Source organism: Lactuca virosa, chromosome 1 (genome assembly GCF_052849685.1).
Source record: "Lactuca virosa cultivar CGN04683 chromosome 1, Lactuca_virosa_CGN04683_v6, whole genome shotgun sequence".
Lineage (NCBI taxonomy): Eukaryota > Viridiplantae > Streptophyta > Magnoliopsida > Asterales > Asteraceae > Lactuca > Lactuca virosa.
The window spans coordinates 80824817-80846501 of NC_136426.1; the positions used below are offsets into that span (position 1 = coordinate 80824817).

General features: G+C 35.1%; 2 protein-coding genes across 3 annotated transcripts; both read left to right on the forward strand.

Annotated features, from left to right (window-relative positions):
- The first annotated feature begins 3145 nt into the window (after window positions 1-3145).
- LOC145148513 (Ubiquitin-like superfamily protein) lies at window positions 3146-8834 on the forward strand. Its single transcript, XM_079075148.1, has 14 exons — window positions 3146-3289; window positions 4249-4403; window positions 4491-4608; window positions 4718-4798; window positions 6292-6434; window positions 6511-6582; window positions 6720-6875; window positions 6961-7030; window positions 7118-7278; window positions 7367-7531; window positions 7612-7837; window positions 7897-8441; window positions 8512-8586; window positions 8663-8834. Exons 2-14 carry the CDS (start codon window positions 4272-4274, stop codon window positions 8669-8671), a joined length of 1953 nt encoding a protein of 650 aa, XP_078931274.1. The 5' UTR covers window positions 3146-3289; window positions 4249-4271; the 3' UTR covers window positions 8672-8834.
- Window positions 8835-12861: 4027 nt separating this feature from the next.
- LOC145148529 (uncharacterized) lies at window positions 12862-20764 on the forward strand. 2 transcript variants are annotated; one of them, XM_079075149.1, is made up of 16 exons: window positions 12862-13153; window positions 14104-14644; window positions 14739-14827; window positions 14913-15011; window positions 15243-15876; window positions 15968-16493; window positions 16638-18103; window positions 18183-18282; window positions 18381-18501; window positions 18585-18977; window positions 19136-19231; window positions 19315-19458; window positions 19541-19717; window positions 19791-19904; window positions 19998-20180; window positions 20320-20764. In XM_079075149.1, exons 1-16 carry the CDS (start codon window positions 13034-13036, stop codon window positions 20497-20499), a joined length of 4983 nt encoding a protein of 1660 aa, XP_078931275.1. In that variant the 5' UTR covers window positions 12862-13033; the 3' UTR covers window positions 20500-20764. The 2 variants fall into 2 exon arrangements, with proteins under 2 accessions (XP_078931275.1, XP_078931276.1); XM_079075150.1 differs by having other exon boundaries at window positions 15971-16493.
- The last annotated feature ends 921 nt before the right edge of the window (window positions 20765-21685 follow it).

Genomic DNA, 21685 nt, shown 5'->3' on the forward strand with positions numbered 1-21685 from the left:
TGCTAAAGTGTACACTCAAAAGTATGGTATCGATTATGGAGATACTTCTGCTCCGGTAGCAAAGATAAATACCATTCGTATCCTTTTATCTATAACAGCAAACCAAGACTGGCCTCTTCGACAAATTGATGTGAAAAATGCATTCCTAAACGATCGCCTTGAGGAAGAAGTGTATATGGAACCTCCTCCCGGGATAAACTGTCAAGGCAAAGTATGTAAGCTAAATAGAGCTTTATATGGGCTAAAGCAATCTCCACGTGCGTGTTTTGGAAGATTTTCTAACTTTATGAAGAAAATCGGGTACCAACAGAGTGATGCGGATCACACTCTATTCATAAAAAGACAAAAGAAGAACATAACAACATTGATTGTATACGTGGATGATATGGTTGTTACCGGAAATGACTCAACGGAGATATTAAACCTCCAAAAGGTTCTGGCGACAAGATTTGAACTCAAAGATCTTGGAAATTTGAAGTATTTTCTGGGTATAGAAGTTGCAAGATCAAAGCATGGCATATTTATGTGTCAACGAAAGTATGTATTGGATCTTCTAGCATAAACTGGGATGCTTGACTATCGACCAGCTGACACACCTATGGAAGTAAACCACCGATTAATGATTCATCCGGATCAGGTCCCAACGAACAAAGAAAGGTACCAGCGGCTGGTCGGGAAGTTAATCTATTTGTCACATACTCGTCCAGACATAACATATGCTGTAAGTGTTGTTATCCGATTTATGCACGCTCCGAGTGAAGATCACATGGAAGCTGTTTACAGAATCCTAAGATACTTGAAGTCATCTCCAGGAAAGGGACTCTTTTTTGCAAAGAATCAAAGCAAAGAGATAAGTGGATTCACGGATGCCGACTGGGCTGGAAATGGGACCGATGGAAAGTCAACATCTGAATATTTTACTTTTATTGGAGGTAATTTGGTCACATGGAGAAGCAAGAAACAAAAGGTTGTTGCTAGATCAAGTGCGGAGTCTGAACTACGTGGAATGGTTCATGGTGTGTGAACTTTTGTGGATAAAACAAATATTGAGAGACCTCGATGTTGGTCTCACAAATCCGATGAAGTTAAGTTGTGACAATCAAGCAGGTGTTAAGATAGCGAATAATCCTGTCCATCATGATAGGACCAAACATGTGGAGGTTGATCGGCACTTTATTAAGGATCACCTAGAAAAAGGTATAATCGAACTTCCGTTGGTTCCCTCAAAAGACCAACTTGCAGATATTCTGACTAAAGCAGTGTGTGGAAGGGTTTTCCATAGCTCTCTTGACAAGTTGGGAATGATAGACATCCATTCTCCACCTTGAGGGGGAGTGTTGACGAGAGCTAATTATAGTATGATTGTGAATTGATCTCCTCCACCTATTTCTTGTTGTACATTCCGTCTATACAGGCTAGCCATTTAAGGAGTATCATAATTTCCATATTGTAATTGTAATTCCCCTGTATATATTCTTGTAATATCTTCATGAAATAACAGATGAAAATTACTCCTGCATCTTGAACCAATTCTTTACATAGCCAAAATTTACTATTCTTTAGGATAGTTTTTGTTAGTATGTTAGCATATAGATTTTAGGCTCGAAGCGCATAGGATTTAAGTAGGTCAATGCCCCTTATGTATCCATTTTTATATAAGGTTTAACCCTCTTAATCAATCAGGCAACTCATAATATTTACATGGTATCAGAGTCAAACACTCTCAATCCTCTCTTATGATCAACCCATCGTTGGAACCCTACACAACACCGACACTACTGATGTCGGAGATCATACATACTATCTCCCCTTTTCAACTCTCATCTTCCTTCTTTTCTCTCCGATGGGACCATCTTGCTGTCACTGTCGCTGCCTCATCTCCTAGCTCTGTCTCTCTCTCTCTCTCTCCTTCTCCAGCGAGCCACCATTGTCTCTGGTTAGCCCGTATCCCATATCTCTCTATCAAATTTGCAGTTAGAGTTACGAATATCGTCATAAACATAGCTACTTTCGGCATTGTCTTCGTCGATACCCTAGTCGTAGAAAACCGTTAAGGATATCTGCAGACTTAGTCATCGCCGCATCCAAATCTAGTCGTCGTTGCTGACTCATATTCTTGATCTCCACCGACCTTCTTATCTTTATCTATGTGTTTTTTTTAGATTCAATTTTAACGTCCCCAATAAAACTGCACCGGGGGGGGGGGGGGGGGGGGCTTAGGGTTTAAGTAGACCAAGGCCCATATATATATATATATATATATATATATATATATATATATATATATATATATATATATATATATATATATAGGGGGGGGGCAGGGCCTTAGGGTTTAAGTAGACCAGGGCCCATATATATATATATATATATATATATATATATATATATATATATATATAGTCAATCAAACAACTCATAATATTTTCAATCCTAATAGTTTTGGGTTTAAACCTAACATATTAACATTTTTCCTTTTAATCATATGTTTTACAAGTTATTTGAGTTTTTTGGGATCCATGTTAATGACTTATAAATAAAACCGTCTAACCATTAGTTTTTAATTATTCTAAATCTTCTTACCATCAAATTTGTCATAACCATGTAATACCTTATTCACAGTCGATTGCTTGTGGTTTTTTCCCAAAAGGGTTTCCACCCAACTCTATGTTCTTGGCGGTGGTGTTTTTATTGGTTATGGTTTCATCAGTTTTATAACAACCAACTATCCACACAAACTTTTAGCTTTGTTGAAGCTACAAAACTCAATTTCAAAAATAATAATACGAAAAAAGAGTATCGAATGGAAATCTTTCTTTTGCAACATGATCATCCTTGAGGCATGTTGGCATTGTTGGCATTAGTGGAAGGTGAGTCGCCAGTGGGAGTCCACGTGATGAAGGTGTCGTTGATTGGGGTCAAAAAGGTCATTTTTTTTAACTCCTTTTTAATAAAAATTCAAAAGTAAAATAGTTATTTTATATTAATTTTGATGGGCTTTCGCCTTTCACTTAAATCATTTCAAATGACCGATTTTCAAAATGTGTAGCATATGTTTGCATTTTCTTTATACAAGTTGAATAAATTAATTTTAATTTTTAAATCTACGTGGTAATTACATGATGAACATACAATTTATACAATGTGAAAGTATTGAAGAGTGGTGATTACTGATTGCATATATAATTTACCGAGCGCCCACTCGGTGTCCAGCCCAGATCGCTAGGAATCTGACAGATAGAAGAAGAGAGGGCGCGGTTGAGCGGTGCTCTCTCCCAGCGAAGATCAGGTAACGAAATTCTGTCCTCCGATTCTTTCTTCATCATCAGTCGATGCTTTCGATGCCTTTAAACGCATGTCATATTTTTTTTTTCTAGCATTTTAGGGTTTTAGAATCGGACGACTTTCTTGGCTTCCTTGTTTGCATTAACTACGAGTTTGAAAGTTTACTTCCTGCGATTTCCTTCTCTTAGTTCGTCCGTCAATTTAATCATGCAAAAGGTTTGTTTGCGTATCAAGATTCACGACTGGAGTTTTGATGTTTTTGTAACGTGTAATTTGAGTTCAGACTTGTTTTATCGGCTGGTTGATATACAAATTTAATTGATTGAGTCATTGAGTGTGTGCCCTCTTCAAGTTTCCATGTTGATGAAAAAACCCTGCAGTAATCGGCAGTTATAAATTGTATAACATTTTCTTGATTCGTAACAGGGGTAGAGGAATGCTCGACTCTCAACAATATAGTGTGTGTGTGTGTGTGTGTTTTTTTCATTTGCATATAGAAGATAGTCGGTGGTATTATGTATAATTGAACACGAATTAGTCTCCTTTGGCCAATGTAACATAAATATGCAATCTTTTGAAGAGTATTAGATTATTCTGCATTTGAAATTTATTGTGTGGTTGGTTGCTGATGAACTCGACAGAGAATACTTAAGAGTATTGATGTACATGTCAATTGATATGTTGGATGAATTGTGCCGATATTTGCCAATTGGTTAGCTGGATGAATTGTACATATATATTTTCCAATTGATTAGTTGCATAATTATGCTCAATTTTGAAATTCATGTACATCTGAATCACTACTGCCTCTTTATGTCAGATTTAGGCTATGTAATCTTCAGTAAAATCTGAAACCATTTGTGATTTTTGAATTCATGCATGTCATGCTTTGGTTCTTGGTTTATGTACACATCACAATTATTCTCAATGATCTATATCATGACTGTGTATCTATTATTACAGGCCTTGAGTGAGCAATTGAGACTATGGCAAGCAATCATGGTGGTAAGGATGTTATGGATTCTGGGAGCAGTGAGGGCAACACTTCTGAAGCCACTGTTGAAATAAAGATAAAGACTTTGGATTCTCAAACATACACTCTACGAGTAGACAAACGTGTAAACACTCTTTTCTTGCCTTGTTTGTGTTTCTTCAAAGTTGCTACCTTTTTTGTGTTTTCTTCATTTGTATATGTTCTTTTATAGGTACCTGTTCCTGCACTAAAGGAGCAGATTGCTTCTGTTACTGGTGTATTATCTGAACAGCAACGTTTAATCTGTCGTGGCAAAGTTCTGAAAGATGATCAGCTCCTTTCAGCTTATCGTATCCTTTTCCATATGTTACATTTTTTTGTTTGCTTGAAAGGGTTTCTTCTAGTTTCATTATTGAATACTGATGGATGCTGAAGCTCCTTAATGAGTATGAATCATAGATGTGGAAGATGGTCACACATTACACCTGGTTGCTAGGCAGCCGATTAACCCATCTTTAGCAAGCTTTTCTGATCATACAGGTTTGCTGAGTTCTATACCTTTCTTATCTTTCTATTGAAGTTCAGTTTGCATTAGAGGATACTTTGTTTTGTTTGCACAAATTTTACCTTAGATCATATCCCTATTCCCTCGTAAACTAGGTGAAGGTCTAATTCTTGAACCATGAATCTAGTATCAGGTACATGCCTTCTATGCTCATGCTGCTTTCTCTTTCTATTCTACTATGAGGCCCTAGTGTGTGACTATTGAAATTGACAAAGAGTGCTTTACTGGGAACGAGTAGTGAGTACTTTCCTAAATAATATTGTATTGGTCAAAATTTGGTGATGCCTAGTGGTGATCTAACAGAAAAGCTAAAGAATTTGTGCTTTTTTGTTCTTGTTATTGTTAGAAGATTGGATTATGAATACTTTCAACAAATAGTCACTATCAAGTAAGTGGATCACTTCTGCAAAATCTGTAGGAGCGACCTACAATTTCTACACAACAGGATTGCAATCCAAGTATGCAACTGTGTGTTTTTTATTCAAACCCATAATAATCACAGGATTTATAGAACTTTATAAAGTTCTAAATAAATCACCTAACTCTGTTACACATCCTAGTAGTCTTAAGGGTAGGAAATAAGTAGAAGTACAGTAGCTGTAATAAAAAGTTAATGAGGCATATTTTGGTCATTCTCATAACTAACATTTTCTTTTGAAACCCTGAATTCGTATTTTAGGCTTCCGATACTTCACCGACATATTTCCGTATATCTTTCATACAAATAATTTTCAAAATACGTTATAACGGTTATTTTTTGCACCTAAGCCAACATTTATCACCATAAATAATCTGGTTTTAACATCCAAATAACCCAACAGAAAAATTAAATCCTTAAAATAAGTTTCTACTCATTTAATATACGGATACTACTCATTTGTTGCATCAAAATACCACGGAAACCCTGTAAATATCCATAGTAATAGTTTAACATATAATAGAGATTAATGGGTTGAATTTTAAACTAGGGAGTTGAGACTTGGGAATGAGTTATTGAAGAGAAAATCTCTTCTTACTTATGACCACTTTATTAGTGGAACATTAAAAAAATTAGTAACAAATTAAGGATGAATATTTTAATACCTATTTTTCCAACAGTGACCGTGTGTTGAAACTTGAAACATGAGAACTCTGTATGTGATAGAAAGCTGTGAGCTTGATAGTTTCTTGATGATCATTCTTTTTGTGAGTTTACATCTTGTTGTGTGCTTCTACATGCATCGTTTGGTTGAATGAAAATCATCCCCTACTGATTGCTCTAAATATTTCCATATTCAAACACATTCCATTTAGATAGGAAGTAAAAAGTAGTAGTACGTTCCAATTGTTCAGCAACTTAACTTTTATGCCAAAAGATGTCATGTCATTGTCAACTAGGTGTCTGATATGGCCATTGGTAAAAGCTATTTGCTCTTAAGATTGCTTTCCAGATATGATCTTGATCCCAGTGTACTCTCTGTATTTGCAGCTAGTGATCCAGCATCAAATAGCAGGCAGTCAATGGGAAACCAACATCAACATGGTCATGGTCATGGGCATGGGCCTAGTGTAGTGGTGGGAACTTTCAACATATCTGATCAAGGTGATGGTGGAATTCCAGATTTTAGTCGGGTAAGATAACAAAGTATAAATCATTATAATAAAGAATGGCTTAGGCTTAGCTGCTGAAGTAATTCTTGTTTGGTAGATTGTTTCTGCTGTTCTTGGTTCCTTTGGAATGGCCAATGCCGGAAGTGGTGGTGAAGCAGTAGATCTGCAAGTAAGTGGCCACCCACCTTTGTAATTTTTAATCCTCTAGTCATTCACCATTAGTAAGTTTATAATATACTGTAATAGTAAAAGTGTTTTTAGGTTTTTAACATCAATGAGTAATATTGTTTTGTCCAACTCCAACAGCAACACATCTCTGAAAGGCTTTCACGGATACCTGGTCTTAATGAAATAAGAAGTTCCAACGGACAACAACCACAACCAGCTGAAGATGGTTCTGGAAGGGGTGCTGCTACCTTCACACTTCCAAGTGATGTATCCATGGAATCTCTGCAGCTCCCTGTAAGTAGAAAGAATACTTTTGGTTTTTTTGCTTTTGTGAGTTGATTGATTACAACATACATATTTATGTGAGTGTGTGAGACAGGTTATTCCTGATTCTTTGAGTACATTGTCCCAGTATCTAAGGCGTTTGAGGCAAGAATTTAGCGACAATGGTGGGTGTCTTTTGTTGTGGTGAAGTGAATGTGAATTTTTAAGAGGCAATTGATTTGATTGTGAATTTGGTTATTTGGTGTTGACAGTTAGAATCCAGGGGAACAATAATAGGGAAGAGTCGAATGGTACAAGGACACCACCACTTTTAGGTGTTGGTCTGGGAGGGTTACCAACACCAGCAGCCCTGGGAGAAGTGACACAGTCTGCAAGACAATTGCTCATTGAAGAAGCTGGAGAATGCTTGATGGTATCTACTATACTAAACTAAACTAAACTTTCTAACTATCTAATGTTATGTTGATGATTTGTAAATGTGTTTTGTTTTGTGGTTGCAGCAATTGACAAGACAATTAGGGGATCAAAGCAATGTAACTGATCCCATGGCAAGGTTAAGGATGCAGTCAAATGCTTTGAGGTCGGGTGCTCTGTTGCAAAATTTGGGTGCTTTTCTGCTGGAGCTTGGGCGAACAACCATGACACTGCGTTTGGGACAGTCACCAGTGTGTTTTTAAACTTTCTTTTTTACAATTTTATATTGTTATTTATATAAAAAGTTTTAATTAAATGTTGACTGTTGTAGAGTGATGCAGTGGTGAATGCTGGACCTGCTGTTTTCATATCAACATCTGGACCAAATCCAATAATGGTGCAGCCTCTTCCTTTTCAACCTGGCACTAGTTTTGGAACAACCACACATCCACCTCAACCTCCACCTGTACCTGTAGTAGTGACAGGGTCAGCCTCTGGCACTAGTAGTTTTGGTTCTGCTTTACGTCCAAGGAATATTGATATCAGAATACGTACAGGTATGTATTCTCATATTCTGATTTTAATGGGCTTCCATTCCATTAACCCCTTTCTTTAGGTTCAGTGATGAGGGAAACAAATGGTGGTGGAGAGCGCTCAGCTCCTGCTGATGGTGGAGTTACAAATCACGAAAATGCCCTTAGGAACTTGGCGCAAAGCAGGGGATCGGAGGTGCGGGTAGTCCCCATTAGGATTTCAGTGCCACCTTCTGAATCTTCCCGAAGCTCTATGGGTGTACTACTACCAGTGCTAGCAAGAACTCAAAATGTTGTTGATTCTGGAAATGGCAATGGTTATGGTGGTGAAAACATAGATTCTAGTACTACTACTACTACTACAGAGGTTCCCAGTGGACTTGATCAGCTGTTGAGAAATTTATTTCCTGGTGAACACCACAACCAGGGTCAGGGTCAGGGTCAGGGTGGTGCCAATGTTGTTCAATCTGTTCAGACAGCCCAGGAAGAAGCATCAGCATCAACAGTGGTCAGTGATGAGGGAACTTTTTTGTCCAATTTGTTGCACCAGATTATGCCTATTGTCTCTCAGCATATAACTGGAACTACCAATGCTGTGGAAGACACAGCTGCACAACCTTCTTCAACTGTAAGTGCTTTGTTTTGCTTTACTTTTTGGACTGAAAGTGAGTGAGTAAATGACCATTTTACCCTTTTAGGTCGAGGAGAACCAAGATAGAGGAGGTGCATCTTCACGGCAATCGGATGATCCTCCATCCTCAAAAAGGCAAAAGGTAGGTACTTTGTCATCTTTCAGTAATATTATTCATATGTATATATATTTATGATGATGTTGGAAATTGATGCCAGACAGAGTAAGGTGAAGCATGAGAGAACATATAAAAATGGGAGAGAGCCATGAAGTGATCTGAAGCCGGTTTGGGTTTTAGATAGATGCAGCTCATACGCATGCAATGCAGGCATGCAGCAGCAGCCATGGATGAGAATCCAAGTACAATCCATATATATATATATATATATATATATATATATATATATATATATATATATATATATATAATTATATATATATATATATATATATATATATATATATATATATATATATGTGCTTCTTTTATTTTCATCATCATTAATCTTTTTGTTTGTCTGCTCTTTCTAAGTGTTGAGTAAACAAATTGCATAGCAAAACGTTGGTGAGCTTGAGCTTGAATATCGCCTATTCCTTCTTATAGTATATGTTCAAAGAAAATTTATTCTACTACGCTTCCTGGTAAGGAAGATTTTGAAATCAATTCCAAACTTTTATCTTTTTTTTTTTTTTTTTTTTAATAGTAAGTGGCTATATACCTAGCATAGGTGGCATATTTCGTATAGCCTTTCTCCAATCATTTTTATCTTCAATTTGCTTACATTAGTTAGGTTAGGTAGCGTTTAATATGCAATAATGGAAAAGGTAATGAAATTCGGAATGAAGTAAATATTGTTTGGGTGCCATAAGGAATGGAATAGAGCATTCCTTACGAAATGCAAATTTTAGGCTCATTTTCGTTTTATGGGGGAGGTGTTTTTTTTTCATTACATCCGTGAATGGAATGGTTTATTATTATTATAAATTAATTTAATTCATATAGTTTTCTATAGTATTAATCTTTTTTTTTTTTTAAAAATTAATACTTCAAAATTTTTTAAAAATTTTTAAAAATAAAAAAATATATTTATAGTTAAATTTCAAGATTTCATTACATCTAAGTTTTTTATTTTATAAATTTTATAAATCATATATAATTCTTTTTAAACTACTCGTAAAGCATATAATATGTATTTTGAACCAAATAAAATATGTTTACATACAATTTATTTAACTATGTATCTTTTTTTTAATTGAAGTTTATTATAGTAAAATAATATATTTTTTATTTATCAATTTTACACTACTTAGATTTATTTATATTTATTGATAAAAGTAACATATTCCAATGACTTATTCTATTCTTTCGAGCCAACCAAACATGACAATAAAATGTAATTATTTATTTCATTACCTTGTTTATTTCATTACGTTGTCCATTTTATTATTTTGTCGTTCCATTCCACTATACCAATCATAACCCTAAAGAATTTACCAAATATATTTTATTTTTTACCTTAGTCTAATGATTTGAGTTTAGTATACTAACTTACTTTCCTCAATCATCTGACTTTAGTATTTTAATATATTTATATGTTTAATCAGTATATGTATACCTTCACTTTTAAGTTTACATGTATTCTTGTTTATGTATAATATTTAATCTAAGAAAAAAAACAAACAAATTAGGTTCAACACTTATTATTATCAGGATTAAATGTAAATCGAATATACTACTACTAGCTAATAAACTCCTTTCAAAGTTATCCATTTCTTATGATATAATCTCTTGTAAATTATTTTAAGTTTTTAGGATAATATTTTTAATATTTAATATATTATGTGAAATAATAAAAAAATTGACAAGTTTATAAATGAAAATTAAAAGCAATGTTGTTAAGATCCAAGTCTTAATATTTCTTAATATTAGAATCACACACACGGTCTCAAAACCCCAACATCCAATTTCAATTTTGATTTCAATGAGATTGATCTTGAAGTAAGATTTATCGAAGATCTTTGGATTCAAGATCTCAAAATTTTATTATGATTGGACCCCACCATCTAACTTTGATACACTAGTGTGTCTATTTATACCCTAAAACCTAAAAATCATATCAAAAAATCAAACGGCAAAGCACGAAGCCAAGAAAAGAATGTTAGTCATGAGAAAAATGATAGGCAAAATGTATTAGAGTAAATTACATGAATGGTCCCTATGGTTTGGGGTAATTTGCGTGTTTGATCCCTAACTTATTTTTTTCACTCGGAAGGTCCCTACTGTTTGTTTTTGTTACGTACTTGGTCCATACTGTTTGTTTTTGTTACGCGTTTGTTCCTGTCATACCTAAAAAGACTACTATTTAAATAGGGAAAAATGACGAGGTAGGTAATGTAAGGTGAGGAGGTGGGTTGGGGGTGTGTTTATTTAAATAAATTAAAAAATTAAGGGAAAAATAGTATTTTTAGGTAAGACAGGGACCAAAAACGTAACAAAAACAAACAGTAGGGACCTTCCGAGTTCAAAAAATAAGTTAGGGACCAAACATGCAAATTACCCTAAACCATAGGGACTATTTGTGCAATTTACTCAATGCATTACTCTAAACAAGAAAATAAAAATCATATTCGATAATTCAAAATAGAACATCACACGAACTCATGAAAAAACTCTTAATAACAAGACCACATAAGAAGTAAAATCTATTACTTGGAACATGTCATGTGTCATATTTTACAGAAGGATTGAATCACATGTCACGTGTCATATTTCACACGAAGTCATAACTTATCCTATATGTTTTCCTTTGCAACTATAGTATCTCAATGGTTGGTGATTTGTTGATTGTTGGTCTCAAGTTCATCATGGTTGTAGAGATGATAGTTTTCTTGAAAAGAGCTAAAAGATATCAATTTCATAAGTTATTGTTCCTATATTTCATGATTTTATGATCATTGACCTCAAAAAGTTTTTCTTTGCGACTCATATTTTACTTTCATTGCATGTAACTAAGAGATTTTTTGAGAAGAATATGATTTGACTTTAGAAGATTTAAACAACATCAATGCATAATTTGTCACGCTCGATTAGATTGTATATTCACATTTAACTTATGTTTTAGAAGAATATGATTTGGACTTTAGAAACATTCTTTTTTTACACGAGTTGGGAAGTAAGTTCTTTCCAAATTTAATTTTGATATCGTGTTTTTTTATTCAAATACAAAGTTACAAAGTTCTTTTTAAAGTTCAAATCAAACATGTTTAGATTTGGTTGTTATTATTTTTTTTTTACTTTTCTTTGTTCAAGCATCTTATTAGACTTTTAATAAAAGCATCGCCGTTTAAAAATAATCAAATAAGTTTAGGATGTCACATAATTTGTTGTATTAAAGTTTGATTTTTTTACTTTCTTTTACTACAAAAATAAACTATATTTTTATTTTCTATTTTCGTTTGTAGTATCCATTGTTTGGCATATCACTAAGAAATCTATATAATATTAGTTTGTAATTAATGTTCTCTGTTATTTTTTAAAACAATGAAATAATAAATATATTGACATTTCCAACTAAAACTCAATTTATAACATAAAGACAAGCAAGTCGACAACGGTGTCATATGTTTGTATGGCCTTAACTAGCACATTATGACATTAAGTTTTATATTACTCCGTATTATTCTTAAACGTAGGAATTTATACTCCACACTTGTGATTTATTTTTTTAAATATTGATTATGACATTTACCTTTTCTAGATAAAGTATTTTATTTTATACAAACTTTATGTTTTTCAACCATTAAACATAATCTCACATGTTTTTCTTTTTCTTAACAACGCCTTCCATGTTAATCATTTTACAATCATGTTTCTTGACTTTAACCAAACTTGTGTCATGCTTAATATATTGAGACATTATGTACAATAGAGTGGTGTAGTTGATGATTGAGTTAATAGACTCAATTTATTATTTAATCTAATAATTATAAGATTCGTATTAAAGGCTATAAAATGAATTATACGTTTTTAATTATAATATCAAACGGTCAAAATTTGATCAAGAATAAACGTCTAACCCTAAGATTGCTAATAAATAAAAATGATTTAAGAACATTCATGTGATCTGTTTTATTTTTATGTAAGTTATAACTTTAGTCGTTGCTATAAAAACAAGTAACCAAACCCATTTTGACGTTAAATAGTCAAAATTGCAGAAAGTCAAAAGCTTTTGTAATCAATCGACCAGTGGAGCCCACATGTGTTCCGTGCTACAGTTGATCCCACACATTATCAGTCCTAGCTGTTGCTCACAATCAACGGCTACAAACCATCAGATGATAAATCAACGGTGGATGTTGCTCCGTAGTATCATATGGGTCAAGGCACCGGTCTTAGGTCAGCCCCTCTTCTCGAACTCCTACCAACACTTGTCTTCTTCCCCCTTTTTTTCATCATTTCACACACACTCGCCATTGCTACTGTGTGTGAACAGAAAAGCGCCTGCTATGGAATTTCTTCATGTTTTAAATGTTGGCTAGTGCACGATTATCGTCTTCAATGATTTGAGCTGGTTTGGAGCTACTACAGAATGGATAATCAGTGGCAGCCGACCAAATGTGGTTCGACCTGCCAGTCATCGGCGGACCCCGCTGTGGTGGCTCCGTCTCCGGTCTCTCAAGTTCAGTCACATGATTCTTCTAGAAATTCGGTAATCTAAGACGCCTTTACTTTTTTTTTTCCTGTGTGTTTTTAGAGTTGTTGGCGATCATGGTCGCTTGTTTTTATGTGGTATTTTTAACGACTGAAAGTTGGATATGTCGACAGCTCGTGTGCCACATTTGATTTTCTGTTTGCCAATTCCATTGTTCAAAGCGAAGTTTGTCATAATTCTGCACGATTTCCTTTTCCAAAATCTTTCCCATAATTTTCCCCAAAATCTCGTTAGCTTATGCTAAAGCGAATGTGTGTAGTTTAAATCAAATGTGTTCTTCCTTTGTTATGCACAAGATAAATCGACAAATTTCAGAAATTTACTTAAACACCGTCTTTACAAGGACTAGTGACAAAGTGAACTGAGATCTTGTAAGCTATTTACACCATGAAACGACATGGTTCTACTTGTTTATGCCATTCCTGTTTCTTCATTTAATGGGTTTAGTCGACTGATAAATGCTTTTTTTGGACTGTTAAGTTAAGTAGCAAGACTTATTGAACTTAAAAGTGCTTTGTTGTTTACAGTTTGATCAGAAAGGTCATTTGTATTGAATTTGAGATGGAGGGGAGAATATTTTCTAGGGCATACAATTGTATCTGAACAGAGTCAACAAACTATTTGATATATTGAGGCTATATTCTTTACAGTAGACAATGCATGAATGTAGTGTAGTATAAGACTTGGACATATTTTGAAGCAAGGGTGTTTACATAAAAAAGATACAGCTTGCGCGAATGATGTAACATGATCTGTACTGTATGCTACTATACAAGAAAAGCTACAATCTTTTCCTGTCAAACCTAATACTTTTCGTATGTAAATTTATTGAAATATAAAATAAACAATTTTAAAACTTTTACTACCTGTTATGAAGTCTAATATAGTTGGCCAGTAACCAGTTTCATATTGACATACAAGCTTGAATAACTTTATATTTGTTGTAGATGATGAATCCAAATCATTACTATTATCCACATACTGTTCAAGAACCATGTTCATCAACCCGTAAAATGATGGCTGATCCCTTGTTCCAAGCTACCAATATCAATTTGTACAACTCAAGCCTCTCAGTGATGGGCTCCTCATTTTTTACCCTCCTTTCTGGACCACCTGCATCTTTCTCCAAATATGATTCTCAACATGTATTGAGCTCAAAGCCATCCAATACATCAAGTAAAGTTCAAGTCCACAATAGCAGCTCTATTGTTGGTCCCACAGAATGTGAACCTTCATTTGATAACCGCTACCTGAAGTCCAAAGTTGATGCCTCTCCAGTTGTTCCAGTCAGAGCTTTAGCAAGTGATGGTGGAAACACTGCTTGTTTGCATGATATGGTGCAGGTTAGAAAAGCAAGTGATCCAAACTTAGAGCCTGCAAAGGTAGCTAATTATCACACATCTCATGGCATTGAACAATTGAATGGCCTTTCTTCTCTGAAAGCTGCACCAACTTGTGGTTTACCACGTGTGTTTTGTCTGTATGCAAGTGAGTGTTCATGCCTTATTGTTGCTAGAATAGTGGACAGTTGTTGTAGGTTGTGGTGATAAAGCTCTAACCTTGGGTTTTTACGTATTGAAAGGTGGTGATCTGTTTCTCAGTAGCAATGGACTCCTAGGAGTTGTTTGTGCATGCCATGGCATTCGTATGTCAATCTCCAAGTTTTCAGAGGTAATCTATGAGGATGTTTTTTTGTGGATTCCATCCTCCTTGAATCATATAAAGATGAAAATTTTATGATTGCTTCTGACTGCAGCATTCAGGTTTGCAAGATGTTAATCCTGGAGATGCTGTCCATACAGACAGTGGTGAGACCATAGCTCAGTGGCGAAAGTTCTACTTCAGTAAATTTGGGGTAAGCTGTCCTCAGAATTCTATCTGTGTTATGTGATCTGGCTGACTGTTTCCTTTGAAATTTTATACGATCCTTCATTTTTTCATATTTGTAAGCATTGAATACTTGATTTGCATGCATGTATTGGTGTAAATTTTTACTTCTATTGCTATCATTGAACATTGTATTTGTTATTGGCATGTTATTGAAGCACCAAGAACTCTGGTTGGTGATGTTTTTATGGTGCTTTAGATTAGGATACCTGAAGACCCCCATGGATGGCACTGGCCTCAAGGATTCTCTGCAACTCCTGATTTGGTAAAGAAGAGTGAGAGGGTACCCAACATGTCAAGAACTTGTGATCTCTCCAAATCTCCTAGACCATTGAACAACATGGTATTCCCAGATAAACATCATTCAAGCCAGAATTTGGTTAATGAGATACTATGTCATGAAGTTCAGAGGGACACCCATGATAATCATGATGGCTTCACCAAAACATCTCAGAGCAATGTACAGAGTGGGGCAGCTAACAAGATTATGGAGCAGCTTGTGTCCGGTTGTTTGTCAATGTCAAAGTTTGCAGGTGGCCTAGATAATGCATTTCAATCCTGTCCTACACACATTGATCCAATCTATAAGACCAAAGATTCATTCACCTACCAAAATAGTCTGCAAAATAGAAGAAGCCTTGGTAAAGATTCTGATAAATTCAACAATTTAAGGGATGTGGATAAAATGGTAAAAGCTACAGCTTCTTCAAATATTGAGTTGAGACTAGGACAGCCATCTCAACAATCAAATGCACCTGGTTTTCATGCTCCCCATGTTAGCAGAGTTGACCATCCCTTGGAGCTAGTTTCCTCTCAGCCGAAACTTTATAATGGTGTGTTTTGTTTAAACTTATTTCCTATTTTGCCCTGCTGTTCTATTTCATGGAGTAGTATGAGCAATACTTTTGTTTATATATTGTGTAGCAGGGAGTAACAGAATTACTGAAGAAAGCAAGCAAGTTGTTGATTGTGCTGCTCAAGCAGCTAAATCCAGTTTAACTGAAGGACAAAATAGGATGAAGTTTTCGAATCTCGGGTTTGGAGCCTTTAGCACAAGAACGAGTCTTCAACCTGAGCAAGAGGCTACTAGAGTAATGAATCCACATACACCTTTATCGAGGCAAAAAAGTTTGAAATATATGAACCATGGTGATGTTTCATCTTCCTATGGATTTGGGAAGGACCAAATTGTACCAGGTAACTCTTTAAATGGAAATTTAAGGAGTTCAATGACTCTTCCATCAAAATTAACTGGAAGAGATGGATACAAACAAGCAAGTAAATATAATCTTCCGGAACATGCAACGAAATCTGTTCATTATGGAACTACTTCATGGACTGCTGACAAATCAGCTGTGATTTCATCATTTCAAATAAGAGACAGAGACACTGGAGTGCATAATAGCAACCACCTTTGCAATCCTGATCAAACTGGGCCTTCACTGCCAAGGTACTTACATGACTGCAGACTTATCTAGAAATAGCAATTCAATATCTATCATCTCCTGTGTGTTTCTTCATTGGTTGAATTTGTTGTTCATGATTTCTTTTACCTATCTGCAATCATCAATTTTATGAAATGAAATGATTTCAGGATTGGTATAAGTGAAAATATCCGTTCATCATCTGGGCATGGAAACTGCTGTCAGGGTACACCATGTGCATATGTTCCAGACAAGTGCAGCTGTTGGGTAAAAAGAAACACCATGATCGAAAATTCCAATCTTCAACTTCAAGGAAGAAATTCTGTCAGTGCTTTTGGAGAACCATCACAAATCGGAACTTCTATACTATCTGCTTCTGGTAAAATTGGGGAAACGATGAAGCCAAACTTAAAGAAAGTTGAATTTAATGCTTTTCAATGGAAAGATGTTCCAAGCAAAATGTCAGGAAGGTGCCATGTGCCATGTAAAGACCAAAAGGCCAAGTTTTTAGAGGACACGATTGAGGTCAATGACCAAACTTCTGGTGTAGCTGATCAACCTGTTCAGAAGGGTGATTGCATGAAGGAGCAGGTTATGTCTAATATATCATCCAAATGTTCTACCCCTGCTCTTACACAAGCATCTGTAAAAATCAGCAATGGAGATTCATGCACTGATGATGCACACAACACTGGTTGTGCAAAGAACTTTGCTGTAGATGAGGGTTCAGGGATTCAAAAGAGCTCTGATGATGATGATGATGATGCACTTGATAGTGGTGGCAACACTGGATTTGATGATTCTGCTTGTAAATTCAGTGTGAAAAACGGAACTCGTAGTCTCATTGATGAGCTTAGGGTCATAGACTCTTTAAGAGTGAAGAAAGTACATAATGGACTCTCTATGCATGAAAACACCAGTTCAATGAAAACATTTGAGAAAGATTTTGAAGCTGGAAAGAGAAAAAGAGAAAGGAAATTCAAAATTCTTGGCACATCGTTTCCTGCATCACCTGTTTCTTCACTATCTACTGGAAGTTCTGGGCAATCCTCCCAATCTCTGGAAGATGTACATAAAAGTACAGAGGAACTTCTTCCACGTAAGAAGCCAAAAAGGATTTATGATGATTGCCTTGAAATTCGTGAAGGAAAGAAGACAAGGTTGGATTTTGATTTTTCAAAAAGAAAGCCTTGTCAAAGAATTATTAGGCCAGTAGTATGTGGGAGGTATGGTCTCATCTCAAATGGTGACACATCTAAACCAGCTAAGATTTTTTCTCTTGGAAAGATTCTTAAAACTTCCAAAAGATGCGACCACCCTCCTGGAAACAAAATTATAAAGAAATCACCAGAAAAGGTGTTGAAGAAATCTAGAATTAGAGAAGGAAATAGGCGATCAGGGAGAATTTCTGGTTTCAAGGAGGATAAATACAACATAGGTCAAGGAGCTGCAGTAGTCAGTGATGAAGATTCTATGGAAACCTCAAAAGACACTGATACATCATACGTTTTGAAGAAGGAAAAGGAGGGTAGAAATGAAAGAAGCCATGGTATCCCAGATAGTGATTTGGGCACCAAAACAAGGAGGAAAGTTAAGGAGGTTCGCAAACGCAGCATATATGAGTTAATTACAAATGGTATATGTAATTTATTTTTATCTAAAGTCATATTATCTTTACCAAATATAAACTTATACTTATGCTCTCTAATCATCAGGAAAGGATGCTACAATCTCAAAGGACATAGCTTCTGTACCTCAAGATAACTTGAAGTGTGACAACAGTAATAATCTCCATGGAGTAGACAATATGTACAGGTAATTATATCTTTATATTTCGATGTTGAGTGTTTGATCAATGAGTAATAGTATTAGTGTCTATGGAGTATGTAACAAGATTATGGCTTCTGGTTTAGATCCCATGAGGAGCCAACACACAAGTCAACTTCAGATGTGGATAAATTCTGCAACGTTTGTGGAGGTTTAAACAATGATGAAATCAATTGCTTGTTGGAGTGCAACCGATGCTCGATTAAAGTACTTACATCTTACCTTGATAAATTAATAAAAAAAAATTTACTTTTCAAGATTTTGACAAGTAATTATATGGTATTATGCAGGTGCATCAGGCTTGTTATGGGGTTTCAAAAGTTCCGAAAAGTTATTGGTGTTGCAGACCATGCAGGGAGAATGACAGTAATATGGTTTGTGTTCTATGTGGTTATGAAGGTGGAGTCATGACTCGGGCTATCCATACCACCAACATTATGAGAACTCTTCTGAATGCATGGAATGTCAATGTCAATGTCAATCCAGAATCTCAGAAAAAACCAATTATGCCCTCCTCAATGCTACTGAATAGTGTAACAGCAGGGGTTTTTGACTCTTCTGTTAAGCAATGGGTACATATGGTTTGTGGGCTTTGGACACCTGGCACACGATGCCCAAATGTTGACACCATGAGTGCTTTTGATGTATCTGGTGCTTCCCATCCCCAAGGAAATGACAATGTGGTAAGAAATCAACTATCTAACCCCCTATTTCTATCATGGAATGTATAGTATAAGGTGTATATATATATATATATATATATATATATATATATATATATATATATATATATATATATATATATATCTGAATGAAATACTTTTGTGTATTTTACTTCCAGGTTTGTTCAATGTGTAAACGTGGTGGTGGTTGTTGCATAAGGTGCAGAGTTGTTGACTGTGTGGTTGACTTCCATCCCTGGTGTGCCCATCAAAAGGTGGTCTTAAATTTGAACCTCATTTATATATATAGTAAATTAGTAATGTTGTGCCAATATAATTGATTTTTTTTTGGATATAGGGTTTACTGCAAAGTGAGGTTGAAGGAGCGGACAATGAGAAGGTTGGTTTCTATGGGAGATGTGAAGTTCATGCAGCAAACAACTACAAGACAAATTCTGAGAGCGTAAGAGCTGATGGAAATGAAACATGTGCTCGAACTGAGGTGGGTGAAAGTAGAATGCTATAAGAGGTTAGGTATCATGTAAATTAAATTGAAATGGTTATGGTTTGTTGATCTGGATTAGGGTTATAAAGGACGAAAACGAGAAGGGTTTAGGCATGATAGTAAAGAGAGCGCTAGATGTGTGGTTGGGCAAGAGCAGGTAGATGCATGGAATCATATGAATCAACAACTTTCATTAAAAAAAGGGATTCAAAGAGCAACACAAGCAGTTGAAGATGTTGTAGAGTCTGATCCCCGGGTATGTTGCTTTCATTAATAGCATTTAAAAGTTTATACATAGTGTGTGTTTATTATTGTTATGGGCATGGCAGAAAGAATATGGTCGATATAAACAGTCAAAGGGTTGGAAGCATTTGGTTGTATACAAATCTGGCATCCATGCTCTTGGTCTTTACACATCAATGTTCATTTCACAGAGCGAAATGGTATGTATGTGTATGATTTATAATCGTTAAAAAGTTATTAATATTACAAAAACTGATAACACATTTGGATTTATTTTATATCTGAATGAATAGGTTGTTGAGTATGTTGGTGAGATAGTGGGGCTACGTGTGGCTGACAGAAGAGAAAGGGAGTATGAATCGGGAAAACAGCTGCAATATAAAAGTGCTTGCTACTTTTTCAGGATTGATAAAGAACATATAATCGATGCAACCCGTAAAGGGGGGATTGCTCGCTTTGTAAACCATTCATGCCAGGTAAAAATAAAATATAATTAAATTATCTCATTGTTGCAAGAAATAGCAACCTACTTTCATTTCTATCTGTTTTTCTATTGTACTTTGAAAAAGCTGCTGAAAGTAGGATGTTAATAAATATGATGGTGTGTGTGTGCAGCCAAACTGTGTGGCAAAAGTGATAACGGTGCGGGGTGAAAAGAAGGTAGTGTTCTTTGCAGAGAGGGATATATATCCAGGAGAAGAGATAACATATGATTATCATTTTAACAATGAAGATGAAGCTAAAAAGATTTTGTGCTCTTGCAATTCAAATAACTGCAAGCGTTATCTCAACTAAAAGGAATAGTATATTATTGTTATTGTTATTGTTATTGTTGTACAAATTTCTCATTCTTGTGCCGGGCGGGCCCCAGTCAAATGTAGTCTGTGTATGTCTCTACATGTACAGTTTAGTTTTTGGTGGCTGCTCTTTTGCTGTTACATTTGTAGTTTGAGGATGTTCATGTTGTACTTGTAGGAAAAGAGAAAACCAGAATCTCTCTTTTTAATTTTTATGTATATAACCAATGCCTGCAATGTACCTTGCTGTTTTTTGGTTTGAATTTCAAATCGTTTCATGTCATTGCAATTTTTATCCTATATTGACTTCGGGTTCAGTCCAATAAATGTCAAACGTTAATACAACCTATCATTTGATTTGTTGCCCTATACAAACCAATGCAGCTTATTTGTGTTGTCATGGTGAAAGCGTTTATTTGGATATTTCCCCATTAGTTGAAAACCCCCAAGGAAGTGTTTGTAAACTGGAATGGTCTCTTTACATGTTTTTCAATTGCAACTTCATTCCTAGTTTTCAAGGATTTGTTATGGATCTTCAATTATAACTTTACAAATTCCTGCCCTTCTGAAAATAGAATTTGTTAGTATCCAACCTCCAGGTATTCCTTTCCTAAGTAGACTTACTTTGTTGTACTCTAGGGCTACAATTATGTAGATAAAAATTACATTGCCAGGAATTTTTTATCTTGTACTATACATTCCATGATAGAAATAGGGGGTTAGATAGTCAGATTTTTCATGATCGCATAAAAGTTTGACTCCCCATAATGATATTTCTTCTCTATGCTTGAATTTCAAGATATTCAATGTGGGATAATTCATAAGGACACTAAGTTTTAACCACAAAACAAAAAACATGTATGTACTTGAAAACATACGATTGTCCAAATTGAGTACAAACTGAAAGTATATGATTGTTCAAGGTTTTCCGAGTTCCAAGATTAGCAAATTGCCTAAATATATGTGACACTATACACATAGACTAAATCTCCATTGGATTAACACTAGTGTTGGATTTTCCAAGTCCTAATATACAAGTGTGCTATTTCGCACCACCCACCTTGTGTTAGATCATAGATTATAATATTATATCTCCATTGGCACTATTGTTGATTCTTATTAAACTAAATGGCTGGTGACACTAAAATAACCAACATTCCACAGAATTAAACATACAGAAAACC